Below are 25,575 nucleotides of genomic sequence, written 5' to 3' on the forward strand. Positions count from 1 at the left end.
CAAAAATGTTCAACTTTCATTTTCTCAACCTTGTGGTTGAGAAAACCTTGAATGCATCTGAAGGTACAGGCAGATGTGAACGTTTTGATTGTTCGTGACATTGACTCAGAAAGGAGGTGACCCAGGTGGCACTTCTGGTGGCCACAGGCTGTAAAGTCTCCTTTTCTCATGCCATTGACCGTATATTGTCATTTGGAGGAAGCCCCATTGTTGAGTGATAGAGCACATGCTTTGTATGAAAAATATCCCAGGTTCAGTTTCTGGCATCTGCTGAGAAAGACTCTTGGATTAGAGATAGGGAACTTGTGGTCCTCATGTTGCTTGACTATTACAGGTTTGCTGAATATTCCAAACCAGCCAGTAATAAATGTTTTTCAAAGGAAAGTGGGTGCCATCTGCTGGTCATGCTCATCTTCACAAGAAAGACCTTCAGAGACACTGAAATGGCCACAGTTACGCCACAAGCAGCATATGGGGTCAAAATGGAATATAAAGCTGAGGAGCTTAGCTCATCGTTGCAAACATTTGCACAGGTGGCCATGAAGAAAGGCTTCACCAGAATGCATTCATGGGTCCTCCCGCATTTAAAATTGTATTTTTTAAAAGTGTGCTGCCTTGCAGGCAAGCAGACTTGCTCCCGTGCCTCCATGACACTTACAGTTCCCAGTGGTGGCAATGCAGTTGAATTAGTCTGATCTAATCCGGAGGGCCTGTAGCGCAGTGGCAAAACACATGCGCTGCATGCAGAAGACATCAGGTTCAATCCCTGGCATCTTCAGCTAAAAGGTCCAGGGAGCAGGATATGTGAGACGACCTTGCTCTGCCTGAGACTCCTGAGGGCTGCTGTCAGTCAGTGTAGCCAGTACTGGTTCAAATGGACAATGTAGTCAACTTGACCATGTGAGACACCACCCTCTGACCAGAGGACACCATAATCCAGGCATCCCCAAACTGCGGCCCTCCAGATGTTTTGGCCTGCAACTCCCATGATCCCTAGCTAACAGGACCAATGGTCAGGGATGATGGGAATTGTAGTCCAAAACATCTGGAGGGCCGAAGTTTGGGGATGCCTGCCATAATCTATCCCTCCACCTCCAGTTTATCGAAAGGATGGAGGGTCCTAGTTCTCCCACCACCACATCTTCAAATGGTGGCGGCAATCTGGCTTAATTTTTGAAAAAAAGGTACAGGACAGCTAATCCACACAATCCACAAGTGCAGGAGGCAGGCTTGGCCCAGGTTGGTCCACATGTTCATGGAGATTGTGCAATTTGTAAAGAAAAAGATTCTGTGAAATTGGGACCTGCATGCTGCTTCCTCTCTCATGCTGCTTTTGGGCGCTTCCTCTGATTCATGCCAAGTGGTTAGGAGTGCCTGGAGTCTGAGAAAGAGAGAGAGAGACTCCTTGGTTGCTCAGTATACAGAGATGCTTGCTTCCTCTGAGTTCTTTTCTGCATTACCCTCCTCTTGCTAGTTGCAGAAGGTCTCCTGTCATTGGCAACACCATTTGGGTCTGTGCCAGAATGATTAAGTCATAACATTGCCTTGTCCAGAAATTCACTTTAGCTATTTACATAGCAGTTTGTGTTGCCATTACGTTGTGAGTATGCTGGAGAACTCCCATTTCTTTGCAAATGAATTGAAGTTCTCTGATGCAAACTGAGTCCCATTATCTGAACACACTGTGTTGGTGACACCAAATCTTGCAAAATGGGCCTTCAGTTTACTGATGACTGCCTTATTTCTAGCATCTGAATTGCCTTCAATCTCCCAGAAATTGGGAGTAATAATCCAATGTGACCAGGTAATTCCTGCTCCCTGAAGGTGAGCAACATAACTCCAACATTTTCCCATGATTTTATGGGTAGCACATGCAGTGGAAGAATCTATGTTGTTGATTTATGCATGATCAACAGGAGTCACATCCTGCTATCAAGAATTAATTCCTGATGGTGTGTTCATTCCTGGCCAGTAAACACACTCTGCCCAAGTGTTTGTTCCTAACTTTCTCGTGCAAGGAGGCTGGCACAACTGTGCTCTGCCCTTGAAATGAAAGATTCCTTCTTCCACAGTGAGCTCATCTTTGATTAGGAAATATTGTTCTGCTCCTGATGGTAGCCGATTCTTGTCTTCAGTCCATCCTTTTACTATTGCTTCCTTAACAGTGCACCTAGATGTATTTTTCAGCAGCCTCCTCAATTTCATGGATATTGGTTGCTGATATTGGGAGATAGTGCAATGTATTGATCACTTGGCACATGGGCCAGCTCTAGATTATTATTTTTTGCCATTGGCTGTATATGCTTTGCTAAGGATGTCTGCTAACTCCCTGCCATCAGTGTGGGCATCATAGTATTGCACAGCAATCTCTTTGAGCACCCAGGAGGTGGCTTTGATGTTATTGTCTAAAGTGATAGCATTGACTGCATGACCATAGGTTATTGCTGGAATTGCTAAACTCCAGAAAATCATGGCAAGGAATTCTGTGTCTGGTTATTACCCTGTCCAGTTCCCAACAGGGTGCGCTCACAAAGGCCATTAGGTGGCCCAGTGAAAGGTCTAAACTGAGGCTTTTCTCAGATGCATTACATTGGAGTGTCTGTTTGTTGTTCTGTCTGACAGTCCTGCAAGGCTGGGGCATTAGCAATCATTTCTTTCTCTGAAATGAACGTGTGGTATTGTGGAGCTCTCCATTCCTACTGAACTTCCTTCTGGTAAGTTGTCACATTGGCTTCACAACTGTGGCCAAATGAAGACAGAACTTGGGCGACAAAACATTCCAATATTGTATTGCACTCCTTTCATGTCTGCTGGAGCTGGCATGGCTCAGGTTGCCTCAAGTGTGTGAGGGCCTTTTCAGCCTCCCGACCTGTCCATCATATGTTAACTTTCTCTTTCTCACCTGCATTTTTTTCTGCATTCCGTTTAATGTCTTTGTTTTTGCATTGCTGTGGAAAGGCTTTTGATTTCCTCCATGATACTGCACAGCCTTCATCTACTATGGAATATCCTCTTCTTTTACTTTCACTCCACCCTTCTAGGTCTGCTCTGAAAGACCTCTGTCATGCTGGACAGATCCCCACTGGCATATGAAGCCACCCAAAGTGACTAAATGGAGTTGCAGAGATTGCAAGCATGCTGGAGTCCTAGTAACGGGTGCCAAAATCTATTCTTTCTATCACAGAGCATAGAAGATTCTAGCTTTTGAAAGTCAGAGGAACCAGGGACAGGGAACCAGGAGCTAGCAGTTGAGCTCTGAGGCTGAAACCAAGAAGCAATCTGAGGAGGCAGAGTTGAATCAAGCAGAAATCCCAACCAAAGGACTATCTAGATGTTGGAGCTGAGGCCAGAGCCAGCAGGAAGGAGCAATCCAGGAGGCCAAAGGGCAAAGCCAGAAGGCAGGTCTGAAGAGCAAAACCAGAATTGAAAAGCAAGCCAAAAGTCAGGACCAAAGGTGAAAAACATATCAGAGCTTGATAGGCCTTGTTGCTCAGGCAAAGGTCTAACCAAAGCAGAAAGCTGTTTATAGCCCTTCCTGACCAGGAGGGTCCAGTGGCCAGTATGGGTGGGCAGTCAGCCCAGGGCCTACAAATGCTTAATTGCTAGGCAAATGCTCCTACCTGCAGTTCTGTGGCTTGGCACATGGGCCAGCTCTACACAGACGGGAAGGTTTCTAGTTCAAGCCACAGCAGTTCTTGATAGGAAATTCTGACAGTGTTTTATCTACCATAGGTGCTGGATCAGGGCATTTCTCCACTTCTTCTTCAAGTTTAGGCCTTTGTTGGCCAGTGTTGCATGATCACTTCTTTACCACTAAGGTGGTGTATATCCAGGAAGCAGTGGCTTCTGCTGATGCTGAGATAACACTGCTGTGGAGCATTTCAAGTTGCTCTCTCGCTGGATTGTATCATGCAGCAGGAGGAGTCTTCATGGCATGTAAACTACTCCTGCTGCTGAGTCAACCTCAGGTTGCAACTGACCACCCAGGCATGCTTCACTAATGACAATATCCTGGTATGTTTGTAAAATCTCCATTGCACCTGGAAGAAGCACTCTTTTTTTTTTCTGAGCGGAGGAAAGACAATTCTGATGCTAGGCCTTGGATCATGCCCGTGGCCTCCATTGCAGAAGTCTACACAATAGGTCTTTCTGGTTTTCCACAACAGTTGCATTTCCCCATTGGCTGCATTGTGTTGTCATCTTTGTGCATCTACTCTGTTTGAGACGTGTGGGATTCAATTTGAAGGATCGCACTGCAGGAAGCCCCACTTGTTGCATTGCAGCTGCTGTGATGCTTCTCTGCCTGTGACCCAACAGTTTGAACCTCAATCTATTTTTGTGGATTGAGGACAGCCACAATGTCACCAGTGCTGTCTGGTGTCTGTGTCTCGCCCCTCCAGGTCATCTTTTGACCTGTCTCTAATGGGCTTCCTTTGGCTTTCGCACATAGCATTGAAGGGACTGAGCCTGTCGCATTCCAGGAAGCACTGCTCTGGTACCAGGCGCTACTCTTTCATGCTGTCTCCCATACATCTAATAGTGGGTGCTTTTCTTCAGCATGTTGCCTCACTGCATGCTTTTAGGGGCTTTCAGTCTCTCGTGTGCAGGCACCAGTCCAGCATCAAATTGCCTTCCCTGAACAGCCATTCTCACAGGGAGACGTCCACGGACAGGAAGGTGCCATAAACTCCCTTTTCCCTAATAGAAGAATTGGTTCAATCTACAAAATTGCAAGCAGTGCACAAGGCAGGCAATGGCATGAGACAATGCTTCCCCCCTTCAGATTGCTCTTTGGAGAGAAAAAAATTATCTCCACTTCATTGGGGTGGCAACGGGTGGCAAGAAGCCATAGGGCTCCCAGAAGTGGTGTTGGTGCAGAATCATCTTCCACTTTAGAACACTGCAAAACCCCTCTGCCCAGCTTCTCTAAGAGATAAGGACAAAAGCTTCACTTTCCTGCTGAGAGTCACTCTGTTACGTGACCAGCTCTGTGTAGAGTTTGAACATAGTTCCACTGGCTTCGTCACCGAGCTGAGATTTTGTCTGTAAAATCCAGAAGATCAGGCAGCTCCGGGGCTGTTCCGTTCCAGAACTCAGCTGCCGCCACCACGTTTTACAAATGTCGGCTCCCTCGGCCAGTAAAGCGAGATGAGCGCCGCAGCCCCAGAGTCGTTTGCGACTGGACTTAACTGTCAGGGGTCCTTTACCTTTTTAGTCACGATGAATGTATACTACCTCCCATATCAAAGGATACCAGTTGCTGGAAACATGAGCAGCCGGGGGGGGGTCTTTTCCTTGCATCCTGCCAGTGGCCTTCCTAGAGTCATCTAGTAGTTTGCTGCCTTGTTGAATGTTGGGCTGGATGGACCTTTGGTCTGACACAGCAGGGCTCTTAAGTTGTAAAGAGAGAGATTAGGCAGAAGCTTGGCCTGCCAAAAACCTCCATTGAACCAGAGAGCTGTGTACCAAATCTTTGACAGCTAAAAGATTCCTTTCAGGAAACCTGCTCTCTTAAGTTCCTTTAAACGCATCAAAGAGATAACTGGGAGACCAAGGCAAACAACAGCATGTCATTGAATTGGCTTCTAGAAGTTTACATCTCTGCCTTTTCCAGGGACATATCCTGTGCTTTTGGATTTCACACTCCCGGCTCCCAACCAAAGGAACAGGCAGCTACCACAATTGGCATGCCCCAAAAGTAGAAGCAAAAAGATGTGAGCACATCTAATTCGTTTAAATATATGTGCATTTTAATAGCTCTGCTGATTATTATTTTTAAAAAAAGAGTAATTGTCCCATTCTGAGAGGATGGTTTAAGACTGGCCAGGTGGCAAATGAGATGACAGCGCAGAATGAGAGCATCGCCGCATATTTACCTCCAACACAGAAATGCACAGAGCCAGGCAATGCCAGTTACCTGTTTCAGGCAGGCTCTTAGAGGCAAGATGCCTTCAATGGGCTCCCTCTCTCAGTGATGCTGCTCCCCTACGACCGCCATTGTCACCAGGTGCAGCTGCTCTCTTCCATGCCATTGCTACTGCCTGCTTGCTTGTTAGGCTGAGAGCTAGTGAGCAAGCTGGCAGCAGTTCTGCTCCTGCTCCTGCTCCCTGTTTGCATCATTACTTCCCTTGGATCCGAGTCAGAAGTGGGTAAACAGGGGGCATGCAGTGCTGAAGAGAAATACCGTCTTTCCCCTTTTTTAAGACACCGTCTTATAACTTTTTTTCCTCAAAAAAACACAGGGTGGCTTACTTTCGGTGGGATGTCTTATTTTTTTTATTACCGGTACAGTTTTTACAGCTCAGGGCGCTGGCTCAGGGCGCTGCTCGGTTCTCTTGAGTGCTCGGCGCTGCAGCAGCCACTGGTTCCGGGTGGCGGGGCAGCAGGCATCCTAGGCCGGGCCAGGCAGAGGCCGCTGGCTCAGGCGCTCCGCCTGCCGCTGCAGGGCGCTCCAAGCTCCTTGGCCAGGCCAGGCAAGGAAGAAGCAGTGAGCCCAGCGGTGGCGACAAGCACAGAAGCGGCAGGGCGGCGATGGACGAGAAGGCGGAGCGCGGGGATGCAGCCAGCAAGGCAGGAGCACGATCAGCTGTTAAGCGGAGCTCTTGGAGCGCCACTTCAGAGCTGATCGCGCTCCTGCAGTGCCAGCTGCATGGAGTGACTCTGAGTGGAGGTGCCTGTGGGGGTTGGTTTCCGCGGAGCGGAAGTATGGCTTATTTTGGGGGTATGTCTTATATTTCTCAAATGCTTAAAAACCCTGCCATGGCTTACTTTCTGACTACGTATTAAAAAAGGGGAAACAGGGTAGCAGCTCCAGGGAGCTCTGATTGACAGAACCCCTGTGGGCCCTTGGCAGGTGCCTGGCTATGCCTTCCGTTGGTGCTGGCACAACCAGGCGATATTGCACACATTTGCATGGGCATCTGACCATCTCCTGGCTTCCCTCTAACTTACTGCTCCCACTTCCCCTGCCGGCTGAAGGTGGTCATATAGCTTTTGCAAACATTAGCACTGCAAGGGGAATGGGTAAGAGGAATACACTCACCAGGTGAACAAGTCTTGGCAGCAAATATAGACTGGGTAGCTGGTAGAGTTTAGGTTGGTTTTGCTGAAGAAGTCTAGGCAGTCAGTCACCCCTCCTCTGGGCACATAAAGGATACCTGTTGTGGGTTGCAAAGTCCATGAGAGAAGGCTGGGAAGTGGGTGAGAGTTATATATGATTGGTGGCATGTGCCTAGGAGATCTGCATGTCTTTGGGCTGGTGCTCGTGTTTGGGAGCCATACTGTCACTGAAGGAGTAACTTTGTCCACCAGCCTTTTGTATGGCGTTGTTTGCATAGCATATTGATGGGACGAGCAAGGTTCTTTGGGGTTGACTGAGTGCACCCCTTTTCTCTGCGTATGGCTATCATAAATCCTAGCCCTTCCATATAGTTTGACCTCTCCCTTCTCAAATAATCTCCAGAATGGATGTAGCTTAGTGGCAGAGCATCTATTTGCTTTGTGTGCGGAAATCAACCTCAGGTTTAAACCCCAGCATCTCCTGGTGGGGCTGGGAATGTCCCCTGCTTGAAACCCTGGAGAGCCACTGCCTGTCAGAGTAGACAGTATTGAGCTAGATGGACCAATGGTCTGACTCAGATTAAGGCAGCTTCCTACATGTTCCCATTTCCAACAGTTAGTTTCCCCCTTCCCCCCCTTTTTTGTTCTCCCAGGATCCTTATTGCTCCTGATTTTGAATGTGACAAGGGCAAACTGACCCTTTCCTCTAATCCAGGCATGGGGATCTGTGGCCTCCCAGATGCTGGAACAATCCCATCATCCCTAACCATTGGTCAAACTGGCTGGGAGTTCAATAACACCCAGAGAGCCATAGGCTCCCTTTCCTCGAACCCTTGGGCCCCTTTCTGCCACCAAACACCCATATGTTACCTGCAAGGCATGCGTTGATCAGGGACACACAGGCTCCAGTGAACAAAGCCCGGGGAACGATGCTGGAAAATTCACCCTTGCGTTGTGGTGCCATGGAAGCTTAACACACACACACACACACACACACACAAAAAATAGCTGGATGAGCAGGATGAACTGAATCAAGTGACTATATATGGGGTTTCCTCCTGATTTGTTCACACCAGATCGAAGCCCCCAAGTGTCTACAGTGCGTTAGCCAGGGCACACAGTTCCAGGAAGCCCCAGCAGTTGGAGACGTAGCTATGGGCTGGACAGTTTCTCCTGATCTCAGAGCCCTACATGTTCCTCACCGGACGGCCAACTTACTCAAGCCTCCCAACATGATCCCAATGGAGCTCAGATTGGCAAATCCACAAAGAGCAAAGGTTGTTATGATTTCAGCTCTCTCCTGCGGAACAAGAGAGACAGTGTGATCAGTTCTGCTGTGACAGCACAAGTGGCCCCATGCCAATCACTCCTGCCACAGTGAATACCAGCCCCCCTCTTTGCCCTGTTGCAAAGGGCAGAGGGATGCTCTGTGGGAAGCAGCATCAGCATCCCAATGCAATCAAGAGCACAAGTCAGTGCTAGCTAGTTGAGGGGTTGCTCCTTGTTTCTGAGTTCTGGATCAACAGATCAAGGGTGCCATCTAGACCTTGTTGGACTCCCAACTCATCAGCCCCAGCCAGTGTGGCCAGTGGTGAGGGATGATGGGAGCTGTAGTCCAACATCTGTAGGGCACCATATTGACCACCTCTGCACCAAGGTGCATGGCAAGCTGGAGTATAGAAGCCCAGATCTTTGCAAGAAATAGTATTTTTCCATCTTGCTTTGCTCACCAGGAGTTTGGGAGCTGCAAGGCTCACCCTAATCTGGCTAGTAGCGTACACAAGAGAACATGCTTCTTTCAAGTCTAGCAAACTCTGTCCCTTCATTGCCTCACTAGGACAGCTTACCTACCTCCTAAACATGGATTACCCAGGATGCATTGTCAGAATCCCTCATGTATTGTCTTTTTTGGGAGGGAGGGGCCAGCCCTGTGATACCTCAGGAAATATGAAGGCACATTTTTTCTGATGGAAATCCAAGGGTCGGATGAGCATTAGCTTCACTCCGAGGCTCCTACTTTGCTGTTTGCACCAGAACCCATGCCTTTGTATTGCATGCGAGTCCAAAACAGCACCCCACAACAGGAGGACTGTGGACAAGGATTCAAAACATAAATGGCAAATGAGGAATATTGGTTTCCTTCAAACGGGCTGAAAGTTATTTAGTGTGCAAATTTAAGGCGGCCGTCAATAAGTGCTATGATGGAAAGTGCATTTTAATCGTTGACTGTTTGTGAACAGCCATCCTAGTTTCTCTCAAACCTAACCCAACCTATGTAACTTCCTGAATAAATGTTGTGTTTGTTTTGATATACATATATTGGACTCAAGATCAAATATGGGGGAACAGGGGTGCTGAATGGAGAAGCCTTCACCTACTCCAAGTCTGTTGCCTGGGTGGAGTGAATGGAGCCAAGAACCCAAACAGCCTGACGATGGAGCAGCTGAGAAATGGCCGTTGGGACCAGAGCTGGGCTGCAGTCAGTGCCCAGGTGAGCGATAGAGTTGAGAAGCAGCATGGCTCCTTGTGATTCTGGAGGAGGACACTAGCTCAGGAGCAGAGCAAATGCTTTTGCATCAGGGTGGGGAGCCTCCAGCCTGCCAGGAATTCATATTTGGCCCATGAGGCTGTTTCCCCCAAACTATACCTACATCATGCCTGGTGCTTGGTGTCATATATGATCGAGGGTGGGGCATGTAGAGATGCAACTACCAGGTCACAACTGACAGCCTTAAAGTGCACTCTCTGTTGTGCACTGGCAAGGGAAAGTGGGCTTTGGCTCTGCCAAGGCAAACGTTATTCATTTGCAGATAGGTAGTAGAGTCAAAGCCCGCTGGATCTGGTGTGCAAGAGAGCTACCCTTGGGGAATGCCCTCATACACCCAATGCTGGGGCGGCACAGGGTGCTTTGAAGTCTCAACTTCAGGACTTCAAAGTGTCAAATTACCTGATGTCTTCGACTAGAGGCAATTGATGTGTGGGCAACCTCACCTGGGTCCCCACACACCCGTCAGATTTGGCCCATGAAGCCTAAAAGGTCTCCCACCCCTGTTTTCCCTGGCAGAAATCCCAGGTTCAGTTCCTGGCATTTTCACTTTCAATTTAAAAGGAGTAAGTAGCAGGGGGTGGGAAACCCTGAATTGCTGCTGCCAGTCAGAACAGGCAATACTGGGCTGGATGACTTGATATAGGGAAACTTCCTGGGTACCCAAGAGAAAACGAGCAAGGAACAAAAGAAAAATGACTTGCTGGATTTGGGTAATCAGGAGTTCCATTGCCAACACAGAAAGCAGCAATGAGCTTCAGGAGGTGAAGGGTTTTCATACTGGTTTCCTGTGCCAGGGCTTTATCACTTCCCTGTACACAGCTACCAAGCCTGCATATATTACTCTGAAACCATGGGGTTGTTGCACACACAAGGTTGCTGATGTGCAACCGGAATAGGTGACTCATTTTAGTTCCTCTCCATTTCCTCATTTGCCTAGTCTTTAGTTCAGTTTGTTACTACACATTGCTATTGCAGTTAGTGATTTTTTTGGCTCCTGCAGGAGGCTCCTGCAGCCAATCAGAAGCCACAAAAGCCCCGTCAGATGTTCAGCTTCCAAAAATAGTTCGCAAACCTGAACAGTAAGTGCAAATTTCAAAAGATTTGCTGTATTTCAGTATTGCTTGGGAAAGTGAGAAGTGGGCAGGTTTGCCTTTAAAAGTGAACTGAATCCAATTTCTCCTCCAGCCCAATGTACAACTACTTTCTGCTGTGCTGTGTCCCTAGCCTCAAACTCAACTGCACAACAGTCGGGTTTTGTTGCAATGGTTGCGTCTGGAGGGCAGTTGTTGGTGTGTAAGTCCACTGAACTGACATTTCCCCTCCACCATATGACTGGCACACTTGCCGAAATCCACTGCTTGTGTGTCCCGTCCCACTCTGGTAGTCCTTTCCATCGTTTCTCTTTGTAGCCTGAGAGCTGTTGATAAGCCACAAACTCATTTAAGAATATCTTGATTCCTAGAAGCTCAGCTACCACCGGGGCATCCTCCCAGCTTGCTCCCAACAAGAACGCTACAGGCACCAGGACATAGGAACAGATCAACTAGAAGCCAGAGGGAAAAGAAAGGTTGAGAAATAAAATCAATGGTCACTTCTGCCATCCCGGGCCACCTTCCCCACCCATCCTCACCGGCACCCATATCCATGGCACAAATTCACTTCCCATCTCTACTCCTGCCGAGCTACCCACCCCCCGTCTGTCGTGAATCCACAGTAAATCCTCCACACTAAGATTACAGAAGAGGGGGAGCCTGGAGAGTGAAATGGGGAAAAATGGGGACAGGAAGTTGAAATGGGCAGAGTGATGGTGTAAGGGACTGGGCAGAGGAGGAATGTTGGAGGCCGCCTCCCTATCCTAACCCTTCTAGGGAGGAGGAGGAGGAAGACAGTATAGATTTACAATGGGTTTGAGGGAGGTCACAGCTCAGAGGCACATGAGGGGGGAAGCTGGGAAATCCTGGGGACAGTCAGAACAACACCCAGTTGACATGTCATTAGAAAGCATTCCAGCTCCTCCAGCTCCCAGAACCCGGCGAGCCTTAAAAGTAGGAGAGCAAAGAGCTCAATAATAGAGGGCACGTAGCAACACCCGTAGAGGAGATTATGAGAATGACGAATGAGGAAGTGGGAGAGACAGGAGTGGAGATTCACTTGGGACAATGCCATTATCCAAGAGGCTGGGTTCTATAGCCTCTCTCTGTAAAGAAAAATAAAAAAGGACGGCAAGAATTTCCCCCTTGTCTTTATACTTTCCTGGGCAACCAGCCAGGAGCCCCTGACACATAGAAGCAGTAAGGGGAAGCCCTCTGCACCAATCAGTTCAGATGTCTGACCTGTCCTTGCCCTGGCAACCCATTGAGTGAGAGGGCAAGAGAGCCAATAAGTGACAATACACATATCATTCCCTCTTAGCATCCATTGACCACCCTGGTGTACTCACAGGGTGGCTGCCTTGTGGATGGTACCTGGAAGGAGAGTTCTGGCAGATTGACCATGCCTCCCAGCCAAGCGAGGGCAGCATTGTTGAACGCCAGTACAGCCAGGAATGCTATCAGGTTGGCCGCGATGTTCGCCACCAGCCCCACAGAGGCAGCTGCTCCATTGCTGGCAGCTTCCAGGACAGTTTTCTCCTCCCTGCAGCAACAATACACCAAGTGAGAAGAAAACAGGTCCAGAGATTGACTCCCTTGGCAAAGCAGCAATGATATACAAAGCTCCATCACATACCGTGGAGCTCAACAGACAATTCTGCATCCTGCTGTCTGAGGGCTTGTCCATATTTGAGCATTATTTAGCAGTTAATCCACTTTCTTCCCATTTTACTTAGACCTGCACATATTTGGTTTAGATATGAGGAGCAACTCCAGTCGTTCTCATTTATAGCAGTAAATGGCCTAAATTGTTGATTCCACTGGGCCAGTTAAGTACTCATGCCAAATAATTACTGGCAGGGTGTTCATGCAGTGTCTGGCTAACATGCCGCTCACTACGCCTGGGGTAGGGAGAACCTCCAGATGTTGCTGGCTCAGATTGATGGGAGATGGAATTCCACAACATCTGGAGAGCCAAAGATTCACCAACTGAGTGCTACACTGTAATAGTTCTCCCTACTTCACATTAGCTTTCCCACAGCTTTCTCTGTTTCTCTTGGCTATGGAGAAGTTATGCAAAGAGGCTCCTGTGCCTTTCAGATGTTGGCTCCCCTAGTTCTGCACCCCACTCCTGTACCCCTCTTCCCACTTAATCCTGCACCATTCCAGGATCCTTTCGGCAGCCTTGTGATCCTCATGTCACATGCTCTGACTACACTCACCCACAGGCAATTTTCACTCCCTCCTGGCTCCGGAACTTAGATTCTTCCACTTCTGGGTAGACGAGCTTAGCCATAGCCAAAGCACAAGGTGCTGCCATTACTGAAGCAGCAAGCAAGGATGAGGCATCAATCTGTAGCAGGATGTAAATGCAGGATTGTGGTATTGGATGCGTATCTCAGTAGCACCACAATACTGTAGAATGATGGGGTGGTAGGCATATTTGGTGTCCCCAAAGAACTAAAAAATGTTACATATTAAATCCAGCAAGTCACTTTGCTCTTTGACATGTGGTGGACGATGAGAGACAGGGCCTGTTTTGTGGTGGCAGTTTTTGTCATGAACCTCGGCCTGAAACCATATTTATATGGATTCCAGACCAATAAGCTAAATGCAAGAGCCCTTGGAGTTGGTCAGCTATTACTCTCTCAAGTACCGTGCCCTCCAGAAAGGGCACTTATGGTAAAATGGGAACTTGCCTATTACAACCAGGCCCTTGGTCCACCTCGCTTAGAACTGTCTACACTGGCTGGCAGAGGTTCTCCAGGGTTTCAGGCAGCACACATTCCCAGACTTACCTGGAAATGCTGGGGATTCAACCTGGGACCTTTTGCATGCAAAACATGCTTTCTGCAACTGAGCTATGGCACTCCACCTTGGCAGTGTTTGTATGAAGTTCATCTCACGTTCAAACTGTGGTATCTCCAGGTAGGGATCAAAGACCCCTGCCTGCCTGATAGTCAGTGCAAACAATAATGGAGCTAGATTTTTTTTCAGGAGGAGCCGAAGAACTGTGAAGGAATCAGGTACATGCCCCTACAACAATGAAAAATTTACCACCAAGCTGAGCAAGCCAGCCAGACTTCTTCAGCGGTCCCCATCCAGGATGGGCAAGGCTGGAAAGGTCATATGGTGGAATGGACTTCTCCAAGAACCTTGTTGGCATACTTCATTAACCGAAATCCATCCAAATGCCTGCAAGTGATAGGGGCTGAGTGGTGTTTCGGTACAAAACTAATAGCCAATGTAACATCCTGGTTAGATTGGATGGGAGCAATTTAATCTGCAAAGTGTGCTGCAAATAAGTAACAGCAGGCCAAACACAACTCTTTAGGACAGAAGTGCAGAAACTCTGGCCCTCCAGATGTTGCAGAACTGCAACTCCCAGCATCCCTGGCCAGAGGCCATAATTTCTGGGGTTGATGGGAGTTCAGAGACATTGACAAAACCAAAGGTTCCCCATCCCCACTCTAGAAGAATCCCCTTGCACTTGGGTAGCTTCTCTGCATTGCTGACTCACCCCAAACGAAATGTAAGCTCCCATCACGCTGCCGGCAATGGTGGCAAAGCCACCAGTCATCACAGCATGAACCTCTGACCGTGTCATCTCCAGCAGGTAGGGACGGATGAGCAGTGGCGCTTCTGTCTGGAAGGCAGAAGGGGGAAAAGGGGGGAGGCACATGCTGCAGAGTTTTTGCCCCCCCCCAGTTTGCAGCCCTAGAAACAGCACTCAAAGAAGTAGTGAATTTAGAGAGATTTTTGCTTCCAGAGCAAATGCAAACAAACAGAACAAATCACAGAGTCTTGAAGCAAAACGCTCCTGATCTGATTGTGCTCAAATTTGGGCATTTTGAGATGATGGTGTATAGCGCCTTTCACGCGTTGATCTCAGGGAAATTCACAACATAAAAATACAAGAAGAAAAACAAGAACAACACACACACTAGCCAATAACCCCCACTCACCACCCCCTCCCACAAACACATTTAAAAGGGTATAGGATGTTAATCAGCCTGGTTGGAGAGGAATGTTTTTCCCCTGGCCCTTAAAAGTATATAATGCAGGTTTCCCTGGGGGATGGGTAAAAAACAAGAAAAATCCTGCTTACCATTCCTACAAACACGTTCCCCACCACACTCAGAGATTCTGTGGCTGTTGTGCCCATGGTGATCTGCAGGAGCCAGGACAACTGCCGGAAAGGGTAGGAGATGGTCAGAAGGCATTATTGCCCTGACACAGAAGAGACTGCGAGACTTAGTATTATTATTAATAATAATTGTTATTTATTTATTATTAATAATTGTATACTGCCCTACACCCACGGGTCTCAGAGCCGTTCACAGGATAAAATCAAAATATAAAATCACAGAATACTGTACATAATCAAAATAAAAACAAGAACAACCCAATAATCCCCCACGTCCCCAACACCATTTTAAAAGGGCTTTGGATGTCCATCAGTGAAAGATCTGGCGGAACATTTTTGCCTGGCTCCTAAAGGTGTATAATGAATGCGCCAGCCGAACCTCTCTGGGGAGAGCATTCCCCAAAAGGGGAATCACTGCGGAAAATGCCTGTTCTCGTGCTGCCACCCTCCATACCTCTTGTGGAGGAATCATATGAAGAGGGGCCTCGGAAGATGATTTCAGGTAGGTTCATATGGAAAGAGGCAGTCCTTGGAGTATTGCAGTCATGAGCCATTTAAGGCTTTACTGTATAGGTTAAAACCAGCACTTTGAATGGGGCCCAGAAACTAATTGGTAGCCAGTGCAGTCAGACCAGGATCAGTGTAATATGCTCAAAGACTTGCCCCAGTGAGAAACCTGGCTGCTGAATTCTGCACTAACTGAAGTTTCCGAACTGTCTTCAGAGGCTGCCCTACATATAACGCACTGCAGTAATCTAACCTTGAGGTTACCAGAGCATAGACAACAGTGTTTAGGCTATCCCTGTCCAGATAAGGAGTAGCTGGGCCACCAGCCAAAGCTGATGGAAGGCATTCTGTGCCGCTGAGGCCACCTGAGTCCCAAGACTTGACAATGAAGATCTTCAGTAGCTATGAATTTTCCTCCTGCTCTTGTTTGGCTCACGTTGCAAGCATAACCATTCCCCATACCCATTCCTTAGCTATGAAGCTTAGCAATGAGCAAATGCAGAACTTCTTGGGTTCAGCCTTTGGTATCGCCAAAAGACCCCTCTCTTGAAATGTCGGAGAGCTGCTGCCAGTAGACAAGATGGAGCTATGTAGACCAAGGATTTGACTCAGCATAAGAAGGCTTCCTGTATTCCTTCCTTTTCTGCAGACAGCATAGTTGGTCCCTGCTTCTCGTCTACTCCATCACACATGTCCTAGTACTGACTTTCCATCAACAAACCCTCCCCACCGCATTTTGTGACAGCAACCACTCTTCCTGCCCCCTTCTCTCTACCACAGCCATACTGGTTGCCTCATCTTTCCTGCAAGAACAACTGCTCCATCCTTGTGGCATGACCTCCCTCCCCACTAGCAGGCAGCCATGCCTTACCTAGGTTTCCCACATCGTCCAAAATCTTCACACACACTTATCTTGGGAGTCTTTCTCCGGAGCTCAGAGATCTTTCATGATCTTTTACAATAAGCTGCATGGTAGTGAGAAATGGTTGACCCTCCTCAGCTACACGGTGGGGGCTCAAAAGCATCTCTCCACTGCCCAGAGCCTTGTGCTCAGCATTACCTTCAGGATTATGAACTGCATGACTCCCAGGTAGTAGAGAATGGACATCACACAGCTGAAGAAGACAATGATGGGCAAAGCCTGGGGGCAGAAAGCAAACAGTGAACATCAGACTTTAGGGAGTTCTAGACAACCTACAACACAGCACATATAGGGGTTGATTATAAAGTTGAGCACAGAAGGTCCGAGCAGCTTCTAAGGTGCAGAATGTTATAGAAATCCTGGACACAGTGAGCTAGTCCAATGGCCCACACTGGCAGACTTAACATGGCTGGACATCTGTGGAGTTAACACAATGGCCAGAAACTCACCACTTGGCTTGTTTGGGAGCATTTGTGAGTGCAAATTCCAGGAAGACAGCAGCAGCTTTGTGGAGGTTATGACGCCTCCTAAGTGTTACTCTTGTGTCTGCCACCTGCAAGCTTATTGGGGAAGAGGAGCAGAAAGCAGTAGGGACAGGTGTTGGTGGGGAAAGCACAGCAGCTCCCATCTCCCGCCAGCGCTCGGTGAAGCTGCTGTAGCTGCCCTATTCACTTTCCCCAATGTCTCCAATATACGTAGTGCATATCAGAACAGAACCCAGAAGCATTGGAGATAGGGAAGATGGTGGCAGCTAAAACTACCTGGCCTGCTATGAATTTTCCAAAGGACATAGCTCTTAAAAGAAATAAAAATTAAGAATGCTGATGTCAACCACAGATGGGCTCCATAGAGCCTGGCATTTTTTGTCCCCCTATGCCAGATAATGACACTAGGCCTGTAGCCCACCAGACTGTAGCCCACAGCTCAGACATGTTTTATCCCAGTCCAACCATGCAATGAAAAGCCAGCCTCTTGTGTCAAGGACTCAATAGCAAAGATGACTGAGAGAAGGATGAGGCAGAGAGAGAGAGAGAGAGAGATTAGGGTCAAACATGCCCCTTAAGCTAACCTGAAAGGCAAATGCCTCTTGGATCAATTTGTCTCCAAAGACAAAGCTGGAACCAGCTGTGGTGTAGTTCAGGAATGTCTGTAAGGGAATAGAGGGAACATTGGGGAGAATGAGTATGCACAGGATACTGTGCATTGGATAAGGTGGAGACCTAGTGCTTATTTTGGAACATCTTTCCTGAAATGTACATATGATGTTACAGTGGACACAGTTCAAGCATTGTTGTGAAGCCAGAGGTGCTACTTGTGGAAGTCTTATTCTGGGCTCATGACCCAGTGTCTGGTCACCACACAATAGAAAGCTTTTCCCCACTGCTGCTCAGAAATCCCCTCCCCCCTTTAAAAAAAAAACCAGCCCACCACTTCCCCCATAAAGAGCCCTTGCCACCACCATTAGGAAGCTGCCTTATATTAGATTGTCTAGTTGAGGGTTGGCAGCAACTATCCAGGGTTTCAGGTGAGATCTTCCCCAGTCCTACCTGGAGATGTTGGGGGCCTTCTGTATACAACACTATGGCTAACCGGCATGCTGGGAGCAAGGAAAGATGGCAACAGAGAGCAAGACCTCTGGCTACTTTGGCCATCTATGGTGACAGTGGTGGGAGAAAGGGAAGAAGAAGTCCCTCCACAGGTGGTGGTATTAAGAGAAGGAGAGCCGTATCGACATTGCACTGCCACTGCTGCCACCACCAAAGTTAGGTGGCTCCCTGTCACCTGAATCAGTTCTGTTCAACCCCATTGAGGGAAATCAAACTGACATGCTAGCTCACTGTCTGTGGACCAGGATGGTGTTGGAGCAGCTTGATGCACCTCTAAACGGGTCTTTATTTCACATTTTCAATACACCTTCCTTCCACTCCCACCTGTCTCAGGAAGGGCTGCTGTCATTCCCTTGAGTTAGGATGTTTGGCACATGAAGATGCATTGCACCAAGGGTAGCCAATGTGGTGTCTTCTAGATGTTCTTGGGCTGCAAGTCCCATCATTCATGACAATTGGCCTTGCTGGCTGAGCTGGATGGGAGTTTAGAGTCTAACAATATTCACAGGGCTCTATATTGGCTACCTCTACCTAATACTGAGTCTGAACATTGGTTGAACTTGAACCAACCTAGTCCTGTTTATTCTATCCAGCAGCTGCTTCCCAAGATCTTGGGTAGAGGATGCTACTGGATCTGCAACCCATTTACTTGGGGCTGAATGTGGGAGCCGGCGAGTGCAAAGAATGCACTCAGATATAGTCACTTCCGAACAACACTGCTCTGCACCTGAATCTGAGTACCAAGCCACTGGAAAGCCTGAAATCCAGGTTCTGTCCGCATGATGAACACTCCAAGGATAAACTGCAGGCCAAGCCCCCACAACACAGCTCTCCACGGCACCTGCAACACAGCACAAAATGGAATCTTGTGAATAAAGAACCAAGGGGACATGTCAGTGAGAATCAATGATAGCCCCAGGTTGGAGAAGTTGTTAACCTCAGGGTGAACAAAGCACACTGATTTCTTGAATTCACTGGAGAAGGAGGCACCAATGATCCCCTGCATGAATAGGGCAGTTGCTATACAAAGTCCAAAAAAATCAGCTCAAATTCTACATATTTCAATTGGATTCTGTGAGAGAGGGCCTTAAGTGAGCAAATCAACTGAATGGGAGCCATTTGAACTTGTCAGCTATTGCCCCCAAAGGGAAAGAGCAGATGGCGTAACCCAGTGTGGCCTAGTGGTTAGTTAGAGTGTCAGGCTAACACTGGGGAGGTCTACGTCCAAACCCTGACTCGGCCATAAAGGTTGCTGAATGACCTCTCACGCAGTCCCACCTCACATGGATTAAAATGGGGAATGACATGCCTCATAGGCTGCCTGGGAAGGTAGGGCATAAATAAACTGCCCTTCATTGCATGTCTTCAGAAACAGATGCTGGCATACCTGCCAAGTTCCTCTCTGAAAAATAAGGGACCGGACCGAAATTAGCATACCGGAAGTAGCGTGGTGGCCATTTTGGAACTGGCCAGAGCAGCATCAAAAGTCGCTTCTGAGTTATGTAAAAATGCTAAGAGAGACATTACACATATCCTTGTAAACCAAGAAAACCCTTAATAAAAAATATTTTTTTAAAAAAGTCGCTTCTGAGCATGCTCCGCCCAGTTCCAAAATGGCCACCACGCCAGAATAAACCGGGGAAAAACAAAAAAATCCGTTTTTTTGACTAGGGACAGCAGGAAAAACGGGGGTTTCCCAGGGAAAACGGGAGACTTGGCAGCTATGGATACTGGACTGCCATCTGGACGCTGCAGTTCTGGACTTCTGGCATCAACCAGGGCCTGCAACCCACACACCTCACTGTAACTTTTATCGTTACGAAGTTCTATCTTGCCCAACCACTCTGCAGGTTTTATTTATAATCCAGTGCCTGAGCTCTAGCAGAATCTCAGCCCAATTCTATAACTGCTAATTCTCAAGTTAAGCCCCCACTGAACTCCGGGAAGATTACTCCCAGGGATAGATACATAGGATTGTGGGTTTTATAGACTGGGAAGGGGACAGGAAAGTGTGGGTTGCAGGTGTATCAAATCATCTAAGGGCACCAGGCCAAAGAAAATGCAGCTACTTACAGCTCCGTGGTGTTTGGAGCAGACAAAGAGCACCAGCACCAGCGCAGCGAAGCCGCCCAGTGACACCAACTGCTCTCGCCTCTGGGACATGTCGAGAACCAGCCATACTACCAGGCCGATCAAAATGATTGCACACAGCACCCTAGGAGGGAAGCAGATCACCATCATTGCAGAGATACACCCAGACAGGCTTTGCTAAATAAATGAGATTTGTTGGGGAGGCAGTTCTTCACATCCCGATGGTTGGGATGCAAGACTGTGTCCACACATGATTATGGGATTCATCCCCTTCTTCACCCCCTTCCACTGCCTTGCTAAGATAGTTTTATTCTAGCAAGCATGTGGCCTGCTGGATTGAAGGGTTATAGAACTGAACTGTTGTCTTTTGAACTCTTTCTTCTTGCTGCACCTACACATAGCTTGCCAACAGAACTTGGTTGAAGTTCTCTACTATTTCTATTCGGCTTTTGTTGAGTTTTTGTGTGTGTGTGGCCATTTTATTGTATAACATTGCATTTAAGGATGGGAAATAGATTTGATTCAGTGAGCAATTGATGCTGAATATTCAGATTTGTATGGGACGCAGGTGGTGCTGTGGGTTAAACCACAGAGCCTAGGGCTTGCTGATCAGAAGGTCGGTGGTTCGAATCCCTGCAAGGGGGTGAGCTCCCATTGCTCAGTCCCAGCTCCTGCCCACCTAGCAGTTCGAAAACACGTCAAAGTGCAAGTAGATAAATAGGTACCGCTACAGCGGGAAGGCAAACAGCGTTTCCGTGTGCCGCTCTGGTTCGCCAGAAGCGGCTTTGTCATGCTGGCCACATGACCTGGAAGCTTTACGCCGGCTCCCTCGGCCAATAACACAAGATGAGCGCCGCAACCCCAGAGTCGGTCACGACTGGACCTAATGGTCAGGGGTCCCTTTACCTTTACCTATTCAAATTTGTACTTTCCCAAATAATCTATGAACCAAAATGCAACCATCCTTTGAAATTTGCTCTTACTGGAATTTTGCGATGCAGTTCTGCAAACAAATGGTGTTCACAGAAATATATATTTTAGGGGGAACTGTGCATAAAAATGAAGGTATTTGTAAAAAAAAACATACAAAAATGCATTATATTGGACAAAATTGCTTGGAAAAATGTGATCACCCATTTTTGCCCATACAAATGTGTTCATTACAAATATTTGTAAATTGTAAATTTCATGAGTGTTTACCCACCCCCAAAAAAGAAAGAAATGTTGCAAAATGTGGGAAACCATGTTTAAGACTGAAAAAATGAGTTGTTGTACGAAAAACGATAATTTTTAGTATGGAATAAATCACTACAAAGCTGTCCATCTACAGCAAAATACATTTACAGAGTGCAGCTCTATACAGGTTTACTTTGAGGCAAGTCCCATTTTGTTCAGTGGGGTTTGCTCGCAGATTAAGTGTGTTGAGAACTGCACCATCCTGAGCATATTTGCAAAAGGTTCCCTTGCAGTCTTCACAATGGGTGAATAGGAGGGCGGAGATCGCTCCTATTCGGATCTGTGCAGCAAGCCCCTAACTCACCATTTCAGCCATGGCCAGACGCTCCGGCAGCATTTTCGGAAAGGGCTGAACATCTGGACAATCTTGGAACCCCAGAATTTCTTGACCATGCTATAGATCATGAAACAAATCACCAGGGCAGTCAAAACGACCAAAGCCAAGGCTCGGTCAAAGTCCAGCCAACAGGCTGCAATGAAGTAGGCCACATAGCCTAGAGAGAAGAGATGAAAAGGTCAGGAAATGCACCGGTTGGTCAAGTCCTTTGCCAGCAGTGCAGGGCTGGGCTCTGCTTTCTCCCTGTAGTTATGAAGATATTATTCTCTCCAGGCCGTTGCACTGAGGTACGGTATTGCAATGTTGAAATCTAGCAAGTCGCCCCACTTCATTCGGTATATAGGCCGCATTCCATAGCAAACAGCTGTGGGCAATTCTGGTCAGTGGAGGTTGGTTCATTAGGACAAAGGGGGCACGGCTCCATCAATCTCAGCCTGCTCTTTGCCAACCCCTGCCTCCCTACTTAACAACCAGCTTTCTCTCTCAGTGTTGCACTTGTAGGACTCAGCAGGAAGGCGAATGGTTACAAATGCAGAATTAAGTCTTGTGGTAATTGGCTCTGGCGCCACCTACTGTTAGGCTCCCTGTCTTCTGCCCTACCAGTCCCAATGGGCACCAGACACAACTGCTTCTAGAGGGCTTTGTAGGGGAGCTAGATCCTACAAGTGCTCCTCACTTCACTCTCAAAGATCCCTCCCAATGTTCCATCTGAGCCAAAATTTATTTGGATTTTTTAAAAGCTCCTCCTGAACACTGGGAGAATTTTGGTCTTCCCCAGGGAACATTGTTTTCATATTGGTGAAGAAAGCAATGGGCTTACTTCCTACACCTTCCTGTCTTAACCTGATGCTTCCTTTGTACACCGGCTTGAGCTTAACAATCATGTTGCATTCAGCGTGACACGAGCTGAAATTTCTCAGAATGCTGTGGTTCCTGTACTGCAGGGGGTTGGACTAGACAACCCTTAGGGTCCCTTCAAACTCTACAATTCCATGGGGGGGGGGGAAGCCATTAGAGAATCTCACCTCTTCCCACCCTCCACCCAAGACTATTCAGCAGAGTGGTCTCCCCCAACGTCACTATCCACAATCGGTGTGGAGACTTTTAGAGGGGTCATATATGATCGGCTCATGTGGCCTAGAGGTTTACCAAAAGGGAAGAAAACCCAAATTCTTAGGAGTGTTGCCCCACTCCTTCCAGTGCCAGAAAAGTGTCAAGGTGTGTGTGTGTGTGCATAATAGCCTCACCTGCATACAGGATGCCCAAGAAGATCTTCCGTAGTATCTTGGCATGAGCCTTGCAAAAGCACCTTGCCTTAGAGAAAGGCTCAGCTGCTGCATTCTTGATCCTGAAGAGAATCACACCAAGAGAATAAGCCTGGGTGCATGTCTGAAAGAGGGGAAACGGGGCTGCCATTTGTAGCTCCAGCAGGTGTCCTCCAAGAGGCTGGAGGAGCTTCTGCACCTGTGTGGCTCCCTTCACTCTTGTTAAAAGGTGAGGGGGGTAGTGGCAGATGAGGATGCTTACCTGATGCCCCTTCAAGTCACTGCTTTGGGGACCAGGGATGCAGCAGTGTGACTTTGGATAACCACCTTTCCTCCAATTCTGAGGCTGCTGGGGCTGCTGAAGGGATACCTCCTCCTGTAAGTACCTGTCCAAACCTTAAGGTATCCTGCATTTGCAGGTTGTTTTCAAATCCTAGGATGTGTATGGTCTTTTATTGCGATCTCTTCTTGCATTTGGGGGTTAAGCTGGGTTGGATTTTTAAGCTTTATTGTGGCTTTATTTTTATTTGCACAATGCAAATAAAGGTGTCTACCGTAATAACTATTTTATGTGTGCAGAATGAATCAATAAAGAATATATTTTCCATACCTCTGGAAAGAAGTATCATGCGCATCATTGCCTTCCCTGATCTCAGAAGGCCAAGGGTTCTCTGCCACCTGCGGATTTCTGTCTGCTTCCTGCGAAAGGGCACAGGGAAATATTTCCTGTTCATAAATGCTTCTAAAGCAGCAGTTGATATAAATGCACCAGAGGTGGCCTTTGCTCTCTCTGGTCTAGGCATACATAGGTGCAGTTTTTCTACTGCTTATAAGCCTATTTTAGCATTAAGTGCTATAAATTAATAAACAAAGACAGCAACAACTCTTTTGAGAAAGTGCAAAGGGCAGAGCTAACAAGCAGTGGCGGTGTTACCGTGAGCTCTAACGCTGGATTCTCCAAACCTCTGTCGCCAGCTCCAAGTGAAATCCTGACTTCTCGCATCTCTCCGGCACTCTGCTGGCAAAGACAGTGCATAGTCAGTCTGGAAGCAAAGGAGCCCTCGGCACCCTCCTGCCTCAGGATCACATCAATCCTTCTGTCTGGTCTTGTACTCATTATAAATCGGAGTGCAGACATGAATGGGCTGCAAAAGGTCTGAGCTGGGAAAAGAATTGGCCCACTAATAAAATCATATGCCGATGTCTTGCGCTGCCCAGGAGTAGGAACACAGTACCGTAACATAAAAAGAGTCCTGCTGGATCAGGCCAATCTAGTCCAGCATCCTGTTCTCACAGTGGCCAACCTATGGGAAGCCCACAAGCAGAACCTGAGGACAAGCCCACTCTCCTCTCCTGTGGATTCCAGTCACTGGTATTTAGAAGCATTGCTGCCTCTGCCTGTGGAGGTAGATTATAGCCATTGTAGCTAGTTGTAATTGATAGCCGCTCCTCCATGAATTTGCTCGATCCTCCTTTAACGTGGTAAATAAAAGGTGCAGTCTGTTGGGGCCCTTGAAAAAGTCAAAACATCACCCTCAAAGAAAAGAGATTCCCCACCTTGGCAATGCACACCCAGGGTTGCATGTTCTTTTCTTTGCATAGAAATGCTTTGAAAGCAAATGATCTGAATGCACCAGAGATGGCCATTGTTTCTCTCTCTCTGATCTCCTGGACCAGGTACTGCATAGAAATGCCCCATCTTCCCAATCACTCGATTGTTCAACTTCTCCCAAATTAAATGCTCTCTTCCCTCAAAATAAATGCTGCCCACCCTAGTGATCTCATCCTGAGTGGCTGGCAAATAACTCACAGCAGTATCGAATTCTGTCCTGCTCCTCATGAGTCGTAGGAATTTCCTTCTTGGTCAGGTCCACTCATGCCTCAGGCCAGGCAATGGAAAGTTATCAATTAACAGCACAGTCCAAAGAACTGGAGGCAGATCTCCTATCACAGCAAAGTCCTGCTCCTCTTCACTCACGTAGGGATTGTTTATTTTCAGCCTCATTACTTCCTGCTGATAAGTATCATTTTCTGGGAAACGGCAAGGCAGGTTCCTCCAGATGGATGAGAGAGAGAACCATCTGACCAAACTCTTCTCTGAACTAGGATCCCTTTATCTAGCACAGGGCTGGGGAAGCAGTGGTCCTCCGGATTTCAGTTTATTTGCAAAAGAACAGTACAGTGTCATTTGATGTGCTGGTCCACTGAGAGAAGACAGCACTCCTTTTTTTCCTTATCGGACTCACCCAGGAGAGATGGGAAAGGAAATTTGGTCAGAAAATGGCAGAGCTCCGTTAAAACTCCCATTCTTTAGAGCAAGCCAGAACTGAAATGGGAAGAGGCTTCTTCCTAACACATTGTGTGTGCGCAAGTCTGATACGCATAGCCCTGCCTACTGGAGTCAGAGGGATGTGCAACCTGCTCTTAAAAGATACCAGTTCATGGCATGCTGGTCTCAACTTTTAAAGTACAAGCAGAACTGGTTTCTGCTCACCGGTTTCTGCTCACATGTAAACCTTACTTCCTGGTGTGTATAGGATTCCAGCCTAAGTGGCTTGAGATCACAATGCCTTAAGGTCCGCCTTCTCTCACAAGAACTCACCTGGATATTAAGATCTGCCCCAGGAGCCATTCTGAGGGTCCCTCCATCATTAGAGATAAGGCAGGTGCTAAATGCAGACAAGAACTTTTCGGTGGTTGCACGCCAACTTGGGAGCATCCTTGCACTCAAAGACTTGCTTGACACAGACATCCAATGAAGACCT

The 25,575-nt window shown here is 47.6% G+C and overlaps 1 protein-coding gene across 10 annotated transcripts in view; it reads right to left on the reverse strand.

The window, feature by feature from the left end:
* LOC118092486 (sodium/nucleoside cotransporter 1-like) overlaps positions 1 to 25,575 on the reverse strand; it is a 35,093-nt gene that overhangs the window by 2,845 nt on the left and 6,673 nt on the right. For 3 of the 10 annotated variants that reach the window (XM_088657309.1, XM_088657310.1, XM_088657307.1), the window contains 16 exons: positions 23,745 to 23,825; positions 23,421 to 23,509; positions 22,793 to 22,893; positions 21,513 to 21,702; positions 19,955 to 20,096; positions 18,609 to 18,722; positions 17,344 to 17,421; positions 16,413 to 16,493; positions 14,807 to 14,887; positions 14,219 to 14,344; positions 12,921 to 13,051; positions 12,073 to 12,241; positions 10,953 to 11,150; positions 8,278 to 8,359; positions 7,930 to 8,028; positions 7,043 to 7,157 (listed from right to left, as the gene is read on the reverse strand). In XM_088657309.1, coding sequence (XP_088513435.1) covers positions 7,043 to 7,157; positions 7,930 to 8,028; positions 8,278 to 8,359; positions 10,953 to 11,150; positions 12,073 to 12,241; positions 12,921 to 13,051; positions 14,219 to 14,344; positions 14,807 to 14,887; positions 16,413 to 16,493; positions 17,344 to 17,421; positions 18,609 to 18,722; positions 19,955 to 20,096; positions 21,513 to 21,702; positions 22,793 to 22,893; positions 23,421 to 23,509; positions 23,745 to 23,813 — 1,865 coding nt within the window. In that variant the 5' untranslated portion in view covers positions 23,814 to 23,825. Of the gene's footprint in view, positions 1 to 7,042; positions 7,158 to 7,929; positions 8,029 to 8,277; positions 8,360 to 10,952; positions 11,151 to 12,072; positions 12,242 to 12,920; positions 13,052 to 14,218; positions 14,345 to 14,806; positions 14,888 to 16,412; positions 16,494 to 17,343; positions 17,422 to 18,608; positions 18,723 to 19,954; positions 20,097 to 21,512; positions 21,703 to 22,792; positions 22,894 to 23,420; positions 23,510 to 23,744; positions 23,829 to 24,367; positions 24,535 to 24,620; positions 25,480 to 25,575 lie in introns of those variants that run through there. The other 7 variants (XM_088657312.1, XM_088657311.1, XM_088657308.1 and 4 more) reach the window with 4 other exon arrangements.

Source organism: Zootoca vivipara, chromosome 13 (genome assembly GCF_965207765.1).
Source record: "Zootoca vivipara chromosome 13, rZooViv2.hap1.1, whole genome shotgun sequence".
NCBI classification, from domain to species: domain Eukaryota; kingdom Metazoa; phylum Chordata; class Lepidosauria; order Squamata; family Lacertidae; genus Zootoca; species Zootoca vivipara.